At 41.2% G+C, this 20,013-nt stretch overlaps 1 protein-coding gene across 1 annotated transcript in view; it reads right to left on the bottom strand.

Moving 5' to 3' along the window:
* Positions 1 to 20,013, bottom strand: part of LOC139697963 (ankyrin repeat and SAM domain-containing protein 1A-like) — a 249,524-nt gene that overhangs the window by 25,243 nt on the left and 204,268 nt on the right. Inside the window, exons 12-14 of the mRNA XM_071596819.1 lie at positions 3,961 to 4,299; positions 1,826 to 1,995; positions 212 to 586 (exon numbers count right to left, since the gene is read on the bottom strand). Coding sequence (XP_071452920.1) covers positions 212 to 586; positions 1,826 to 1,995; positions 3,961 to 4,299 — 884 coding nt within the window. The remainder of the gene's footprint in view (positions 1 to 211; positions 587 to 1,825; positions 1,996 to 3,960; positions 4,300 to 20,013) is intronic.

The raw sequence follows: 20,013 nt of genomic DNA, 5'->3' as shown, positions 1-20,013 counted from the left end.
TGGACCAATGGGAGTGGTTAGGTAATCATGCACCATGGACGAGCTACTTTACTTTGCTTTACTCCTACCGACCAATTGACACGCAATGACACAAATTGAGAAGAAAATCGATTTCAGGACAAAACCTGAAATTTGAAGCAGTCAGCGGGCGAGTCTCCGCCTTCACAGCCACCTGCGAAAGAGGGAAGGGGCCAGTAGAGTCGGGACTCACCGTCCTCTCTCCGAGGAATCCCGGCGGGTGGGCCGCCAGCATGGGCGACACCACGCCCCCGCCACCCACCGAAGCCAGCAGCCGCCTCCGGTGGCCCAGCTTGTCGATCTCCAGGACCGTGGTGAGCTCGGCCTCCCAGATCCGCACAATCCGCTCCACGTCCGTCAACATGTTCTTGCGGAAGGTTTCGGCGTAGGCGGCCTCGAGGCGGAGGGCGCGCAGCCAGTGCTCGAGGGAGGCGGGCGGAGGCCGGCCCTCGGACGCGAAGAGGGGCAAGGAGCGAGGCAGGCGGGACGCGGAGACCCACATCAGGGCCGCGTGGCCCTCGTCCAGGACGCCCATGGCGCGGAGGTCACCTTCCTCCAGGACACCGTTCTGCGCCAAACGGTGAGGAGAGGGAGAGAGTAAAAGGGTTTCATGGCATCAAGAGAGCAAGCACAATACTGATTCGAGGAAAAATAAATGCGACACACCCAAGAAGAGAATCGAGGGACATCTTCAGGGCCACATGTACAACAATTGATTCTCGTAAGGATGATGTTAATTCCAACGATTAATGACCATTCGACGCATTGAATTTTGCCTCGCAAACTAGTCGCGATTCTCCACCAACTAAAAAGAGTGCACTTTATACCAGGAACATCGACTTTTTTTTGCAAAGATTGAACGGTTAAAAGCTGGAGTATTTGCGAATTATTAGTGGGCAATGATTTTGAGGATTACCGAAAATCCAGGCAAGTGTTTCATGAAAATATAAATATTCGTTATAAAACTAATTGTTACCTACGCTATCTCACAGCGTTGAGAATTCTTATTCCATACGACATTGTTTTTTTTTAAATAAGTTGATGAGCAGGGTTTGGAGGGGACTAAATATTAGCATCGGGCTGATTTTAAAATAGTGAAAACCAAATAATACGTCATCTCCGCGGCTTCAAAGAGAACGAATGTACCTGTTTGCAAGAGGATTAAATCACTCGCGCGTCGAGAGAAAATTCGTCCAGGAAATATTTTTTTCGGGCATAATTAGGATGACGATTCCCATTATTAAGCTAATCTCTGAATTTAAAAATAACTTAGGCGGTGGATGAATTTAAAAACATAACACGGGAGTAAAATCGACTAATTATCAAAATGGAAAAGAATTTTTTTTTAATAGGCCCAAAATATTTTCTATTATTCTTTTAAAAGTCATTCATACATGCTAGCATTATCGAATTCGGCCTATAGCACAAATATTCCGTACATACAACACGCCATTTATTTTCCATGACAAACTACATATTTATACGTTGGCCCACACTTTTACTTTCATGTCCAATATCTTAATTTCTCAAGTATCACTGAAATTAGAAGCCATTCTTGATAACTGTGGAGAACCACACCGAACCCATTTACCATCACCGGCAAATTTACATTTTCAGAAAATGTGATTCAGACTTTAGGTGAGAGAATGGGTATAAATCATGCAAAAAATTCGTAAATTTAATAGCTTTCGCTAGAAACCAAATCAATCGGGACCTTCCGCAGAGTGACAGGGACGGTATACACAAGATTGCAAGCCACTGGTCCACGCGAAGGAGATGAAGCACATCAGTGGAGAAGGGTCCTTACGATGAAATCCACGTCGTCGTAACCGTGGAAGACGAACATTTTCTCGTACTCGGGCAGGCCGATGGACTCCAACCACTGGCAGATGGAGGTCGGGACGGGCGCCGTGGGCGACAGGGGCGCGATGGGGGGTGGCGCGGCAGTGGAGGCGCGGCTCTCCGAGCGACTCAGACCTGCAGGGGAGAGGCGAATTAAAATTCACGTGCCGTGCATGCCCAAGCGGGAGAGTCTGGTGAGATCTCGCGGAACCACCACGCGTCCGCCTGGACCCTTGAGGAAATACTCCAGAATGCGGGTACTCGAGCGACGCTCGGCATTGCCGTATATCCGAAAAGAGTTAGGTACAACGGCCGTCATGCATCTTCACGTTAATTTCAGTTATTTTAATCGTTATTTGTGTGAATTTCATCCTTAAAACAAGACAGAAGCCGTTAGTCCAGTTAAATAAAAATTAAATGCATGCATTTCATCAAGTTTAATTGTGAAAATTCCAGCCATTTTAACGGTTAATTTGTTTATGACTTAATCATTTTGAATGAATCGTAAACTTTGAGGCAACTTCTTAACAGTTGCACTCGGCAAATCACAACACGTAGTGAATAGCAGAAAATTAAAGAAATACAAATTCAAACGCGCTGCAGAAAACTCAGCTTCTAATCTTCTTATACAGCAAGCTATTATTTAGGCAAAGAAATTATCACTTGACTGTAGTTTCCCTGTTAGTGCATGTTTTAAACTTGACCTGAACGAGTAACCATTCAGTTTTTCAAATTTTTTTACACTCTTTACGAAACTAATAGTGAACACTAATGAATTCAATTATAATAAACTACTTATTTAGAATTAGGCCTACAAATTTGAATCACGTGAGAAGAGAGATCCATTAATAGTTCGCAATAAAATTGCTAAAGGCAATTTAGAATAAATTACATTAATAAGTGCACTGGGCGCTGACAATGAATATCCAATAATTAATATGCTCTTTCCCTTATATGATTCCAATACACAGGATTGTAACTTCACGATACTCACCGTTAAATTTATCACTCAACCCCAACTAAAAAAAAGAGTTGAACAAAGTTTGAAAAGCTTAAAACGGCATCGTTTTGAAATGCGTTAAGGCGTTGGTAATGGCAAGTATTTGCCTTTTAATACAGAAATTGTTTACTGCTTAGCGACTGACGTTAAAATGAACGTTACTTAGTGTGTCATATTAAAAAACACATGCAATTTTGCATCGAAATTAAATTAATTAGTACCTATTGAAAATGGTTTTTGGATGTTAAGAGGTGAAAAACTGTTAGACACTATAATATGAAATTTCAGGCACCGGTTAAAATCAGACTGGCATATTAGGCCAGCATTACCATTACCATGGGATGTCCAGAGCTTGCAGTGGTACCGGACTGGTAAGGAATTTACCCGAAGGCCAAACATTGTTTTGCTATTGGTACAGCATAATGTTTACTGGAACATATTGTCACCCGAAGTACGCTGGAAAGAATAATAGGAAGGAAAGAAGGATAATCTATGCCAAAAAGCTAGCAAATTTATCCCGTTTGAGAAGTAAAAAGAGTCAAGTTTAGGAATTGCACATAGTAGTCTCGCGTACCACATCCTGTGCGTGTTCACTCACCCGTCATTCGAATTTCTCGTCGAACGAGACCAAACGTTAGCACTATTATCCCCGAACATCTTTTAAAAATCTTTTCATCCAACAAATTCAAATCAGTTTCCGATTTCGAAGAGGATTCCAAATTTCTTAAGATAAGCTTAAGAGGAGGAAATGGCGTGGAAAACAGTCGGTAAAAAATTCGCACTTCAGTAAGATTCAATATAGAAGATGTTCACTCGAAATAGTAGGTTAATGCTATCTCAGTACTTAAAAAACCCCTGCTGATGACTAAACTCGCTTTTCGCAACGAGGGCAATCGCTGCGCAGAAAGCCTTGATCAGAAATGGAAGGCTTTCCCATTGCGCCAGTGTGTCCTTGTCTTTAAACCGGACAATGAGAGAACTTACCCACTCTCCCGCCCGATATAACACCTTCCTGTTGTTTTGCGGAGAGCAAGGCACCAAGAAGTCGCTTCGCAGGGGAAGGGGGGGTTACTTTGGGGGTGAGGAGTTGGGACACTCACCCAAAAGGGACTGGAACTCCTTCTCCAGCTCGTCCACGAACACGGACTCCCTGACGAGGCCCGTGCCGAAGGAAGCCATTATCTCCGATATCTTGTTCCACTCCTCCTGCTCATCGAACGGGCTCAGGATGGAGAGGGAAGCCTTGGCGGCCCCTTCCTCGTCCTCGCCGTCTCCCGCCGCTGCTACCTCCCCGCCCTCCGCACCACCCACGTAGGCCCCCACGCCCCCGCCGTCGTACACGTTCTTCAGCTTCCGCAGGGTCTTGGGCCGCTCGAGGGAGCGGTGTGAGGGGCCACCCGGCGGGGCCGCATCACCGACGGTGCTCCCCTTGAAGAGGCCTACGGGGGACGGGATGATGGACGTGAGGGTTTCGGGGAGGGGGGGCTGGATATTACGCCAAAACCCGGTTATCATGCCAAACACCACCGCCACCAGCAAAGGCATTTACTCAACGAAAGCAGTGAACGTTGCCTACAGTTCTTACTCATCACCCCTAGGTAATCAGCCAGGAAATTGGTCTGATGGGTGAGGATTCAGCTCATTTGAATCCTGGCATTAAGCTCGTGGATTTCACGAATTCAGGATGAGTGGATTGGACATTTGTTTTGAGGCTTGGTGCATATCAGCAAATACATATATATATATATATATATATATATATATATATATATATATATATATATATATATATATATATATATATTTACATATATATTTACATATATATATATATATATATATATATATATATATATATAACTTAGTTGAATGACAATTAAAATATTTTCCGTCGTCACAGGAAATCTAAAATAAACTTCGACAGTATACGAGTACATATCAAAGACTGCAAATTAACAGTAGAAAATTAACTACCAAAGGGTAAGAAAGCTTTCAAGGGATATATTTTAATATAAGGCACGTTGTAAATTCATCAATAAATTCATCAAAGTAATTTCTCTTAAAATCAGCTATACCATATAATTAATGACAGAGAAATTAATGGGTTCCAGCTGCTGCACAAATGCGCAAAGAAAGGTATTTTCTACTATTCAACCAATAAAATAAAAACTCGAGTTTTGTACTTGGACCATATCACTTAATGGTACAAAAAGATACATAATTATGGCAATAAACAAATGAAAAGAAAAATTACGAAAAAATATTACAATTTGCCTTAAATTTTCAAAATCAAAATTGAAAAGTAATTCACCATTCGTATGAACTTTCATTCTAACTTTGGAAAATGCCCTATAGTGGCTATTCTATCATACAATGAGCTCAAATGCATTTTAACGCAAAAAATAATATACAGGCAAGAGCTAAAACTGGTTAAAACATTTGTTTTGAAGCTTTTCATTAGGCAACCGCTTCTTTTAAATGCACAATATATCGAACCGAAAATCGGAAACTGCGTTCCATCTTTCCGAATCTAAGTCACTTGTCCCTTATTCGCGCCTTGCTTTTCCTTTCCTTGAAGGGGTTGGATACTTTTCGCGCTTGCCGAATTTGGACAATGAGTGGAGTGAAAGCCTTTGGAGAGTAAGTGAACTGAGTCCGAGGGTGAATATGAGAAAACACCCCACCAATCGAAGAGAGTACGTCTAATTTGTTTACGGCACCAGGCGGTTTCCCCATGTCTTGACGGACACGTAATATAACTTGAAACTTGAGATTTTAGTGATGAGTGTTTATGAGTGCGTGGGTTTAGATATCGACTCCTGGCTTACTTATTGGAGAGGTCCAAAAGTCAAATATATTCAGATCAGTATGCATTCAGAATCGAACTGTAGACGTTCTTTCAATTAACTCTCCTCAGTATCACATTATACTTTCAACTTAAGGTCCTAAGTTCGATAGTTTAATGAATAATTTAGGAATTAATCTCTTCTGTGCTTCTTCGGAAGAACATTTTAAGCACCTCAAACTTTGGTCTGCAATTACGACTTCAAACGCAATATTACTCTCGTCTCGGGTGATTATGAATTATTTGCCTCAACCACTTCTAAAATAGCGTATGTTGTCACGCGGCGTATTCCCTTGCTCATGCTAAGTCGTGAGACCAGCTTAAATCATGATCATCCAATGATCATGTAAAGCATACGGTTGTCAGATAAATAAACAAGGATTTGATAAAGGACGAGGATTTACGTAATACCTGCTAAATTTTGTACTCCCCTTCCGCAGAAAAAAAACCCAACTGTGTAGATAGCGGACATTCTAATATTTTCTAAAAAAATTCCATCCTGTGAGGTATACAGCAAATAGAGATTAGTTTGTGGGATACATAGATACCATTTATCCTCTAAATTCTTGTATTCGGAATATAGAATGTGTTCCTATTTACGAGCGAGCCAAACCTCCCATTTTGTGTCCTTTCTCCTTGCTTTCTCCTCTGGTGGAATATTCTGTAAAGACTCCCACTTTCACCGTTCATAGCACTAGGATACACACAAACAGCAAAAAATAACAGGTGATGAAGTCTTTAGACCGAAGGCGACTTCGACTCGCTGAACTTTTACGTAATTCAGAAATTTACTAATGGATCTAGAACAAGTATTTAATGGGATGAAGGAAGGATTTAAATTCGAAAAATATAAGGGTTTTTCAAACAAAAGTCATCGGCCTCTTTCGAAGCCGCGTCTTGCGGACTACCCAATCCATCACCACGCGCGTCACGGAATCTGATCGGAAGGCTTATCAAGAGGCGGACGAGCGCCTCCAAACCAGAGCAGGGCGGTCGCTCGCCGAGCTCAAGGACCTCCGAAACTGACCGAGAGGATGAAGACGACGCTTCCGCCCGGAGGGGACATTCCCATGGGCACAGCTCGGTGCAGCGGACGCTCGGGAGGCGAAGGCCTCGGGGTGACACAACCCTCGAGCATTGTGATCGAATGAAATGAGCGCATAGGGATGACGGCAGAGCGAAGGGGCGCGGGAGTCGGAGAATGACCGAATATTGTGAGGAGGGCCATAAATTGAAGAAGAAAGCCGGGTGAGAATGAATGCAGAGGGGGACAAGGCCCAGTAATCGTATTACCTATACTAACAATGACGATTGACTGCGGTGACTAATGAAACAAAGGACCACTACTCGCGCCTTTATCCCCAAGACGTTTCCCTTCTATATGAACACATTCAAACACGAAAACCCGCCACATGGCGTATAAATATTCATTCACATGGAAGTAGATATAAGGAAAAGGGATAGAAACACATATAAAGGACGAACACAGGAGAGGTGGGGAAGGCGGAATCTAACAGATCACGAGAGAAAAAATATTTCCTTGACCGGAACTTGAACATCGGTTCTTTCGACTTGCCAGGCCGATGCTCTTGAGCTATCGAGGAAACGTAATTTACACTTAAATATATGCAGTTTGCCAATGTGGCTCGTCTCCCTTCTTCTGGCTATGCGTACCTCGAAACGCACTGTTCCTATCCTTTATTCCATTGCATGATTGCTTTCTTACTGTCCTTTCCTCTTGCGTGTCGTGTATTTCCCTTTTGGTGGGAAAAACAGCTCCCTAACGCCATCTCCTGGCCAAAGAATCTGGACACTTGGTTGAATAAACCCCCCGCATGTATGTATCTATAAAATATATATGTATATACACACACACACACACATATATATATATATATATACTCATATATACAGAAACAGATATAAGGAAAAGGGATAGGAACACATATAAAGGACGAACACAATAGAGGTGGGGAAGGCGGAATCGAACGGATCACAAGAGTAAATATATATATATATATATATATATATATATATATATATATATATATATATATACACAAAATACAGAAATCAATATTGTTTATGTATGTATATATAAGGATATAACCGTCAAAGGATATACATACATATATATATATATATATATATATATATATATATCCTTAGACGGTTGCATCCCTCTCCATCTTCCCGTTACTTAAAACTGCATTGGAATATTTTATCAAAAGTTGCTTCATAACTGCAACACTATTGACGCGTACTTGGTGTACGACAAATGAATTATGCGATGTATATTGCGCTCATGAAAGTACACGGGGTACCTGAAAAAAATAGACAAACGACGAAATTGGCTGTGTAAGTCAATGCAGTATTTGAAACGTCTAAACTATTTTCTTCAGAAAATGTATTCACTGAAATTATAGTCTGCCGCTGTAAATCACTTGATACTCGTAATGGCTGTGTCAAATATGCCAAAAATATATGTAATGGCTGAGTCAAATGTGCGATTGCATGTCAGGACATTTAAACGAATAAAGAGGTATATGAAGTAATTTTATCTAGTAATCCGGAACCTGTCAGGAAAACGTTCGCTTACTTACAGGCATGAACGAAAGAATGAGAAGAACACTTGCAGCGACACAATTAATTCGTGCTAATAAATTTGATTCCAACTAGAGGTTTTTCCAACGAGGACAACAGATGACGTAAACGTAAAATTCGTTCGATGATGCCAATATTTCCTCTGGCTTGGGGAAATTCCTACGCACGCATTTTATCCCATTTCTTATTTCACATGGTCCGATTTCATAACTTAACAGTACAGATCCTTACTCAATTAAGTTACTTTAAGGCGTTGGCCGTAAGATTTTCGAGGACAACGAATATAATGGGGACAAGAAATACTATTAGTATAACACCAAGAAAATTAACTGAATCTTAAGCTATATACCAGGAATTAAGGCAAAAATCAAATCGAAATCAAATGATGAAGTTAATTTCGTACTGCGTACTGCCTACTCTCGTTCTAATAATTGATCTTCAAGGCGATTCTTGCAGTACACCCAGGCAAATGCGGAACAGGGGGCAATAAAAATAACAAGCGGAGAAAAAAAATATCATTACCTTGGAACAGGATATTTAGGACGTGTAAGGAAATTGAAGAAAGAAAAAATGGCTGAGAAAATATTGCTAGCATTATCCTTCAATAGGAATAAATTCTAAACACTAAAAAGTACTATATCTCATAAAAAGAAAACTCTCAATCAGGAATAATCGCAAGTTTCCATCACAAAGGATGAATATTAAACTCAAGCCCAGAGTTGGTAACCTAGAAAAACTAAAGCCATATCACGAAACAATTATTTCACTTACTTGAAATAGTAATTGCTTGGATCTATGCATTTCCACCCTTACAGTGATATTTTACAGTATGAAGTGGAATAAGGGAAAGTAAACTTCCACCCATGGCGATATCATTCACAATCTTCAGAGAATACAACATTCCAACATGTTAACGAAGGCGTGGTAAATCGCGACCCGCTGATTCGACTTTTTAAGTCCATTTACGAGCTAAAGCGATATTGACATTCCTTTTCCCAGGTTTCCTAAGCCCAATGAATTCCAAAAACATGAAACATTTCACATATCGCCAATTGAAGAGAACGGCAATTTTGTCGTTACCATATTATAACAGTCGTTACAATGGTATATTGTTGTTACGATAAACTTAGTAGCGTATCCAAAATATTAGAGCTGCTAGTCCGGGAATCACTCGCGGAGCGAAGATTAAATTATAGATTGAAGCTCTAGCATAAATTGGAAGGAGGTCTCCTTAGCAGTGATGTTGAAAATGTATTATTACCTCCATCGTACCACGGTAGGAGAGATCATGTTAATAAAATTAAAAGAGAGTAAGTGTAGAACAAATAGATTTAAGATGTTATTTTTTCCACGAAAGATAACGAATCTGAATAACATTGTACGACCGCGGTAGGGTCATATTCGGGTAAAATTATTCTTATGTCTAATCCTTCCCTGCCACACATCCTAACGGTGGATTGCAGGGTACTAATATAACTAAAAAAAAGTAATTACATTTGAATAGTTGATCAGAGATTTCAAATCCACGGTTTATTAAGTCCAGAACTTCAGTTTTCCATGCCGCCGTTTATTATTCCTGACTTTGGATATTAGATTCTGCACCCCGATAATTGGACATTTTTATCAGTGAGAACCAAAGAGGTGGCGTTATTTCTAAATAAAAGCTCAAATGAGTGCAATAGGTATTTGTAAGAGCACTCTATATACCATTAGCGTGACAGAACATAAGATATTCCAGGCGACGATCCGTGTCTTCGGGGAAATAAATATATGTGCATGATTCTTTGCCAAAGTTTCCCCCAATACGCCGATCGATAATGCAAAGACGGCGGAACTTAAGCCAAAGCAGGTCGCGCACCAGAACTATTCGGAAAGAAACGGAAAAACTCGGAGAGTGATTGATCATCCCGACCTGTTTTTTTTATTGCCTCCTTCCAATGAAATAAGATAACCAATAAATCACAACTTTGAAAATTTCATTCAAGGAAAATGCATGTTTAGTGTATGAATCACCACTGTTTATACGCATAGCCAACATTTCCGCAATAAAATTGTGCAAGACCAAGGTTTTGCAACACATCTCCAAGTTGTTTTCCATTGCGTCTGTTTATCTTCATATTTGATATCTTAACTAAAGACAGTTCGTTTGCTTATTACTTAGTGATCATAAAATTTATTTACTCTCTAGGAATTCATTTTATTTGGGAAACAATAATTTTGAAAGTTTATGAAGATCATCGTTTCCCCTATTCAATCCGGATCCGCCTGTGACCCAATTCAAGAAGTAGTCAATCTTTACGGCAACATACCAACTGGATGATTCTTTCATTATCTCTTAAATAAATGAAGTCTCCGCTGTGTCCCTATTTGTGACCTACTACTTATCACCTAGTAGCGGTCATTAAAGTTCCCCATTTCAGAGAGAACCGTTTGGTGAGACAGGCGAAACTATAAATGAATGGAAACTTCGAAGATAGTTCTACCGAGATCCTGAGAACGCAACAGCTTTATCAGATGACCTTAATGTTATACAACGCTGATGCGACAATTGGTAATTGCAAAAGTGCGTAGTGATATGTTTATGGAAAAAGAAAAATTCCCTCCCGAACGCCTATTTCATCGGGACACCGAAATGATGACTTAATTAAATACCTAGGTGTTACCCTCACTCAATATCTCTCCTGGGTGAAATAAATGCGGGGAATACGTGGACAAGCTAACAAAAAATTAGGATTTATCACAAGATTACTGGGTAAATGTGATGAAAAGGTCAAAAACAAATGTTATCTGTCGTCGGTTAGGCATAATTTGGAATATGCTTAAAGTATACGGGATCCTCGCGAAGCTAGATTAATCTGTCGAATTTGATCACGTGCAGCGTAGAGTATCTAGATTTGTAAAACGTTGCTATGATAAACTTAGCAGCGAATCCAAAATATTAAGAGGAGCTAGGCTGGGAACCACTCACGGAGCGAAGGTTAAACTACAGATTGAAGCTCTTGCATGAATTGGAAGGAGGTCTCTTTAGCAGTGATGTTGAAAATGCATTATTATCCCCATCATACTACGGTAGGGGGAATCATGTTCGTAAAACTAGAGGGATTTAGTGTAGAAGAGATAGATTAAAGATGTAATATTTCCCAGCACGGTAGAGAATCATAATAATATTGTCCGACTGCGATAGGTTCATTTTCGGGTAAAATTAGTCTGGTGTGTATTCACCCCCTGCCACACACCCTAGCGGTGGCTTGCAGGGTACTAAAATAAAAGAGAGTTATTCATTTTCCAAAGGAATCGAGCACAGTTTCATTCAAGAAGGGTGCTTTCTCTATCCAGGGAAAAAAGCACCAGCGTCATCCAGCCAATCAAATCTGTGGCGACTTTCCCACGCGCCCACGACTTCGAGAGAAGGACGACCCCCATACCACTTTGGAAACCGTGGGTAAAAATTAAAGGCCTGGCAACACATTTATTTCCCCCAAGGACGTTCCCTCGGTGCCCTCGCGGGCCTTAATTCGCCGCATCCTGGCCGACGGGCGCTATTAAACGCGTCACTTTGCTCGGACGCGCCAGTGTTGCGACGGAGGGGATGCGCATGCGCAAGCGGCTGCACGCGACGGGAGATCACCCTTGGCCCACCGCGAACGCATGCCGACTCGTGACCACGTCGCCAGACGCCTAGCGAGCCGATGGGAGGAGGGATAAGTCGCCTGATAAGGGAGAGCGACGCGGCATTCGCGTATTGTCACGCGCGCCGTGGGACGTGCCCATAGGAGGGCTGTTGGAAACGGAATCCACTCGGGAAAAATATTCAAGCTATGAGGCACAAGCACAGAGGGAACAGTTGGAATTCGTTTTAGATAGTGAACAGAGACAGATACGGCAATTATTACGGCCAAGAGGATATCACAAAGTAGAGTTAATATTTGAGGAATCCCAGAAAACTGTTAACGTTTAGAGTATTTCAGAGATATGCCCGAATAGAATAATGCCTTTTATTCCTGAAATGATCCCAATCTGAAAGTAAGCGTAGGTATAATATCCATCTAAACATGACGGCTTCAGGTCGCTTAAAATGTATACCTTCCTAAATATCCATAATATTGTAGGGTAGACTTTAAAGAAAGATAATGTAAATACATTCTATCCTTTACCACAGGCTTGAATAACTAATTATCTCCCCAACTTCTTTTAATTTCCCTTATCAATGTGCCTCTAATTAAAACCTAATCTTTCACATCTTCGGTCGTATTCTTCCCCTATTAATTATTGTACCCATCCCTTCAAACGCCCAAAACGTCCAAATCCTCCCAACCACATCGGTAATATTCACTCTAAGACCTAGTTTATTCATTTATGTACCACTCATGGTTGTCTCACTCCACTAAGAAGCGTCACTGATTGCATTTAAACTACGGTTTTAACTACCTGGACTTATAAAAACAGAGGGAATATCTTCATATACACCACCAAATGGTTTTTTTTATACCGGTTCCAACAATTTCAACATACTCTGATTATATGTGAGCATGCCATAACCATAGGAGAGGTTTTGAAAATTCAGATTTTGTTAAGATGAAGAAAGTAAAAGGGAAGGATCTTGCTGGAGGAATGAGAGGTTAAAGGAGTGGTCAGGTCAAGTGATTAAATTGGAGTGGAGAGTGGGAAAAGTTTAGGTAGGCGGCACAGAGCCAACGAAGACGGAAGAGGCGTTTTAAAGGAACGAATCCGGTTCAAAACATGGATGGCTATCTGGCAGCTGAGAAGTTTTATTTATTACTTTATTTATATACCCTGCAAGCCACCGCTAGGTTGTGTAAGGCAGGGGATGAATTCACATCGGACTAATTTTATCCGAACATAACCCTGCCGCAGTCGGACAATGTTATTGTGATCCCCTATCGTACGTGGAAAAAACGACATTTTAAATCTACCTGTTCTACACTTAATATCTTTAATTTTATTAACATGATCTCTCCTACGATGGGGGTAATAATACATTTCCTAAATTACTGCTAAAGAGACCTCCATCCAATTTAAGCAAGAGCTTCAATCTGTATTTTAACCTTCGCTCCGTGAGTGATTCCCAGCCTAACTCCTCCAATATTTTGGATACTCCTCTAAGTTTATCATAGCAACGTTTTAAAATCTAGCTCCTCTACGCTGTACGCGTTCCAATTCGGCAATTAATCCAACTTCGCGAGGATCCCATACACTTGAAGCATATTCCAAATTATGCCTAACCAACGACATATTACATTTGTCTTTGATAATTTCATCACATTTACGATGGTAATCTTCTAATACATTCAAATTTTTTGCTAGCTTGTCCACATACACGTATTCCCCGCATGTGTTTCCCCCAGGAGAGATGTGAGTAAGGGTAACGCCTAGGTATTTAATTCAGCCTACACATTCCATTTCGGTGTTCCCGATGCAATAGGCGTTTGAAAGGGAATCGCTATTGGTCCAAAAATGAATTCTATTTAGGTATTTCACACTGGTGGCCTTATCGCAAGTGTAGGGAGAGACAATGCGCAGCATATGAGCTCATGGAATCGTCATCATATAAATGTAACGTGACTTTCTGAAAACGAAGTAAACCGTAGCGATAAGAAAATGTGTCGCGAAATAATCAGGAAGGATGTTGCTCAGAGGAGGATATCGAACTCGAAACATCGAGGAATTCTAGATAAGGATATAGCACATTAAAAGATAAATTACGCATTAAAAAAATTAATATATAAATGGCCATTTCAAGAGATTTATAGCACTTTCCCTGCGAAAGGAAGACCTCGTCATCATATGCCCTTCTCATGGAACAGCCCTCGGTTATCCACCCAAGCTAAAGTTTTTCATTTAAGGCGAACAAATATACACACAGTCAATTGAATACCACGGATATCTCTGGGTAATATGCGACATATAAGATTTCTTCAAAAATAGGGAAGTTTTGGATGACTGACTTAACAATTCCCAAATTTCAATTCTAAGAACGATAACTTTGCAAAAATAGAAAGGAAAAATGACCTCGAAAGCTATTTCTAGAAAATTCGAAGGAAGGATGTTTACATTTCAGAGCAGTAGTTAACAGTTATAAAACATTAAGGAGTACAATGAATCTTAAACCCTCTAGTAAAAATTAAGTATGCAGATCATGAATAATTGCACGATTAAGATATTTTGCATCCACACGGGAAAGCACATTCATATCTACGATCTCGTATACACAAGGTCTGTCCCAAAGGTAGTAGGACTTATTTTTTCCGGATGGACGGACGGGCGGCGATTTCTCTCGCTGAGTTTGAGGGAGGGGAGTCTCAGGAGAGGCTGGTGGCCGGTGGCAATCAGACCCCAGCCTTTGCAGAGTTCAAATCGTTCGTTCGCGAAACCTCTATAACGTGATCTCGTTACGCTCCGTCATGAACAGATTATTTGAACACCGCTACGCCATCAAATTTCGCGTGAAACTAGGGAAAACCGGGAAAGAGACTTATGACATGCTCAAGGAAACTTATGGTGATAGCACCATGGGCAGATCGGGTGTTTCTGAGTGGTACAAGGTGTTTCGGGAGGGTAGGGAAGATGTTGAAGACGCCGAACGTTTAGGACGCCCTTCGATCTTAAAAACTGACAAAAATCTTGCAAGAAAGATGGCTTTGTTGGACAGAGATCGCAGATTAAGTGTTTGCATGGTTTTTGATGAACTTGGCATCCCTGAAAGTGATGTGCATTGACTTGAGACCGAAAAAATGGGTATGAGAAAGGTGTGTGAAGAGTTGGTGCCGCGAGTGCTCTCGGACTAAAAAAAGGGAACTCTGCACGTGAATCTGCCAACAACTTCTCGACCATGTGAGTGAGGATCCACATTTTTTCGCCGATTTTCCACCAGACTTCTTCCTCTTTTCCCACCTCAAATCCGTGCTGAATGGACGTCACCAAGGCTTGATGGAAATTTTACAACAGGACGTGATGAGGGAACTTTCCGGATGCCGTCTTCCAGAAGGCGTACGAGGCGCAGAAAAGCTGACGGACGCACAATGGTGCTACGTCGAAGACTTTTGAGTGAATGTATCAATTCTGGCATAAACATTTTCTTTAATCGGCTCAGTCCTAGAAAATTTGGAACAGATCTTGTACTATACCTATCTAAGGTCATCATGTTTAATAATTTAAACTGTACTCTTCACAAAACCGAATACTTTTTCAACATTTCAAAAGTTATACTATTTGATATTAATACGTAGCCATAGCTGTATAGGAAATAAATTATAATTTTTTGACCATTTGATGTATATTAAAAGAGTTTGTTCAAATATATATATATAAGACAAAGTAAAAACAAGCATGTCTTGGACGAATACGACAAATAACCGGACATAAAATAACTCCACGTTCCAGAAATATATGGAAATGTTCAGGGAATAACGACGCAATTCGAGTAAATCGAAGACGTGGAAAGTGTCTCAGTTACAATGCTTCCTTGAAAAGTGGGCATAAAAGGAGCTCTATTATTTGAAACGAAATAGGACTTCTGCACTCTCTCACGAGCACTTATTATTTGCTATGGGGCATGCCCTCTTAGAGATAAAGCGTAGGGTAGCCAAGACATCAAACATATTTACTGCCGATTGCGGAGCGCAAAGATTGACATTGGCGATACTGAAACTGCGAGGACGTGGGCATATATCTATACGCTGATGACCTTGGGATCAACTGAAAAGTTCGGATTATCAACATTCTCTTTAAGCATAATTATTTCCGTACAATAATCCCTAAATGATCGTTGGTTCCACAACTACGATCCTGGGCATATGAGCTACATGTTGACGGCAGATGATTTCGTCACGAGGTTGTGAGGTGGACGCAGTTCGCGGGCAAACTCACTGCTTCATCTCGCGGCCCACTGGTTGTCTCTTTAACTCCAATTATCTCCTGTAATCGTGTCATCGCGTCATTATGGGAACCTTAAGTTTAATTTGAATTTATTTGGGGCCTCATTAAATTTAATTAAGTTTCCCCTCTAATTTTTAATTCTGTTAATTAAGAAATACCTTGGTCTTGCGGACTGAGATACTTTTCAATAACGCAGCCTCTGCGACTGGTAAAGAATTTATGCCAGTGCTTGCATATTTCGTTTCTAATGTCCGTTGTGATCATCACGCAACAGTGGAAGGCATGAAAATTGCAACACATTCACATAATTCATACACAAAAAGTAATTATTAATAATAATCTGTTTGCAAAGGGAAGAGCGTGCACTTTGAGGATATATGCCATAGAGGGGAAATAGATTCTATTGTGCCTCAATTTTCTTGAAAAGACACATCATTTATTTAAAAAAGACTTCACTGAACTCCACAGTACATCGATAGATCGGAGAGATAGAGATAGATCCCCCCCGATGTCGAGGGGAAAGAAGCCCACAGTATTACATAATTAAGTACACCTATTATTACTAGGTAATCTACCGGTTAAGGTAGGTTTTTGGATGGACAAAATTACTAATTCAACAATTTGTGACCCCCAGCAAAACACAACGTCCTACTCTACATCAGGTCCCTCTTCATCTCTGAGTACTTTCTTCCTCCCTTCATCCCGTCCAACATCCTTATCCTGTTCCTTTCCTTTCCTCTTTTGCCCAACATTCTCCCCTCCATCACAGTCTTCAACATCCCACTGCCGGTCAACACCCCCTTCAGCCACTTTTCCTGCCTCCATAGGATTTCTCCCAACAAACCCCTCTCTTCGCCCACCATACCAAGTACTTCCTTATTTGTTTTCTTCTCTGTCCATTTCACCTTCTCCATTCTTCTCCACACAAACATTTCAAAAGCCTCCAATCTACGTCTATCCTCCTGCTTCAATGACCACGTTTCCGCGCCGTACATAGCTACGCTCCATATCAAAGTTTTTACGGGTCTTTTCTTAACATCCTTACTCAAAGTCCCCGTCATCAACTCCCTCCTCCTTGTGAAAGCCTCTTTGCCCAGCGCAATTCTTCTCCTTACTTCCCTACTACTTTGACCATGTTGGTCCAAAACACTACCGAGATACGTAAACTGTTCTACCTGCTCTAGTTTTTGCCCTCCTATTTTAATGTTAAGCTTGGCCTTTTTCTTTCTAGAAAATCGCATAACCTTTGTTTTATTAATATTTATTTTCATCCCATTCCTGTCGCACTGAATTTCCAATTCACTCAGGAATGCTTGCAACCCTTGGGCTGACTGACAAACTAAAGCTTGGTAAGTACACCTATTCGTTTGAAAATCTAGACACTTATTTCGCGTTCTCTCCTGTCTTATCTGGTTAGCATTTCAATAATTTCAACAGTGACCTATATTTTCAGCTCCATGGAATCCAAATCGTATCTCATTTAATCAATATGTAGTCTTAAATATTGCACGAAGAATTGAATATTGACATCGGGGTTCTTAAGCAGCAGCGATAACTGGGGCAGATAAAATGCCAGTGCCGCCGGAAAAGCGATACACTGCCGGTCACAAAAAGGAGGATAAGGTTCTTGCATGATTACAATCATTAACGCAGCCAAGTGACGCAGACAGTAAGTCTCTCGGAAGAAGAAGAAGAAGAAGAAAAGGCCACTCTTGTCGGGATCACCAATGGCATGGGGGAGGGAATTTCCCGAGGAGATGAACACCCGAAAGGATAGGGCGGAAAAAATGGCACCGTTAGCGTGGGTGAGGGCATACGAAGACGATGACAACGTTCACTCCGCCCACTATTGAGTTCAGTGACTAATCGGGAATGAAACGTGAGCCAAGTATGGGTTGGGCCGGAATGCAAAATCAGGTCTTTTGGCGTCGAACCGCCGCGACATTTGCCGCTCCGCCCGCCTGAGAAGTTAAAATTGACTGAAACTCGGGCTGGGTGAGCAAAAGAAATATCAACTCGATTTCTTCACATGAAATTACGAAACCAAACCATCAACCACCGAAACTGCGGCGGACTGAAAATCAATCTGAATAATTCAGAGAATGAAAGTCCCACTGACCCAGGTTGACTGTCTAAATCCCAAATGTAATGGTTTTATATTTGGATGATAATTAGCTTTTTGAATCCTTATGAATTAAAAGGTTAAACTTGAGCTATATCACAGACGAACTACTCCTTAGAAGGGAAAAGAAAAACTTATCCGATGAATTTTTTATCTTTGGCCAAAAACGCTAAAGAAAACGCAAGAAATTATATTATTACGGCCTTGAAATATTGAAAATACGGAAACAGGCACTAAGGTACGATAGCTGAGTTTTGACGACAAATTGCAGGATTCTAATTTTGTACCGCATGTTTCCGGTCACAGAGGATTCAAGCTGCTATCACGAGTCACGAGGTAAAAAAATGGATAAAATACGCAAAATGTTAACCACGAAGCATAAACCATAAATGTCATGTTCAAATGAATTTTAAGAATTATGAGACATTGCATTCGTCAATTAACCTTAAGAGAACACTGAGGCAGACAGCAATGAAAGAAAAAAGGCAAAATAACTGATTCATGTTAATTTAGGCGGCGACAACGTAAATTATGCGCATTACCGGATGAAATCATGAGTGAACTTTTATGAATTTGCAATGTTTAAGATTAGCCTTACCTTGCACTGCATTGGCATGTGTGATTGTTTTGTGAATCACTGAAATGGGCTGCAAGTAATTTACCTTCGCGAGGAATTAAACACGCAGAAATTAAAATTTAAAAATCGGATTAATGACATCATTTGGTCGGAACAAATTATTTGAGAATACTTGACTAGTGTCTTTTGGTGTCATGGAGGCCAATTTTTAATAAGCCAATCATCAAAATATGCCAAAAGATTTTGCCATTCCTCAAAGTGGAAAGGCGCATTATGACAACTACACCAACGTCGTCTTCTGCGATAAATAGCTCGAATGATACCACATACTCTCGTCATTATCAGCTTTCATACCTAAAACCACCTCCCATACATAAAACGTCATTGCGGCGATTCCAGCAAAGCCAGTCATTCATCGGTAGAACGGCGTTTTCACGGAGCTGACGAAGACATGTAAACAACAGATTTCTTCTCGGAACCGTTACTATCAAGTTTGTCGGGAATGAGTCACGCTGACCACCTTACGTTAAGTGGACAGCCTTCACATACACTAAGAAGTTTAAACGGACCCTCATCAAAGAACATCAGGGATATATAAGCCTTGAAAATAATTGCCAAAAACATCTGATCAGAGATCACTTACCCTCTCTGGGCATTTTGTTTCAGGTCAGCTAATCCAAAGGATGGTAACCCAAGGTTTTTCTTCTGGCACGCACGCACAAACACACTGACAACCCACAGGCACAAAAGTTGCGGTCAACTGAAGGTGATAGAGTCGTAAATATCCACCTCCAGGGGAGGGACGGCGAAGGCGTCAGTCAACAGGAGACGGAGTCACCTCGGGAAGCTCGCAGATGGGCAAACCGATGCGGCCGCGAATGCGCTTTCCGAAGCGAACTGCAGAGGACCGCAGTCCCATTCGCCGCGGCAACCGTCGCCGGCCTTCGTGAGTGAGCTGTCACCGTGATGAGTCGCAGTAATCGCTTCAGCGGATCGCCCTTATCTACGGCGGGTAAAAGTCCACTTGCTCCCTCCAACCGGCACCTCCTCCCCTCTCTCCCTCCCATGACAACAGAGCCCGCTCCCCTCCTCCCCACCCCCCTCCGCTT

This window comes from Hetaerina americana, unplaced genomic scaffold (assembly GCF_022747635.1).
Source record: "Hetaerina americana unplaced genomic scaffold, ioHetAmer1.1.p SCAF_8, whole genome shotgun sequence".
Taxonomy (NCBI): domain Eukaryota; kingdom Metazoa; phylum Arthropoda; class Insecta; order Odonata; family Calopterygidae; genus Hetaerina; species Hetaerina americana.
Note: the sequence above shows the minus strand (reverse complement) of the source record. Positions and strands in the feature narration are given on the sequence as shown.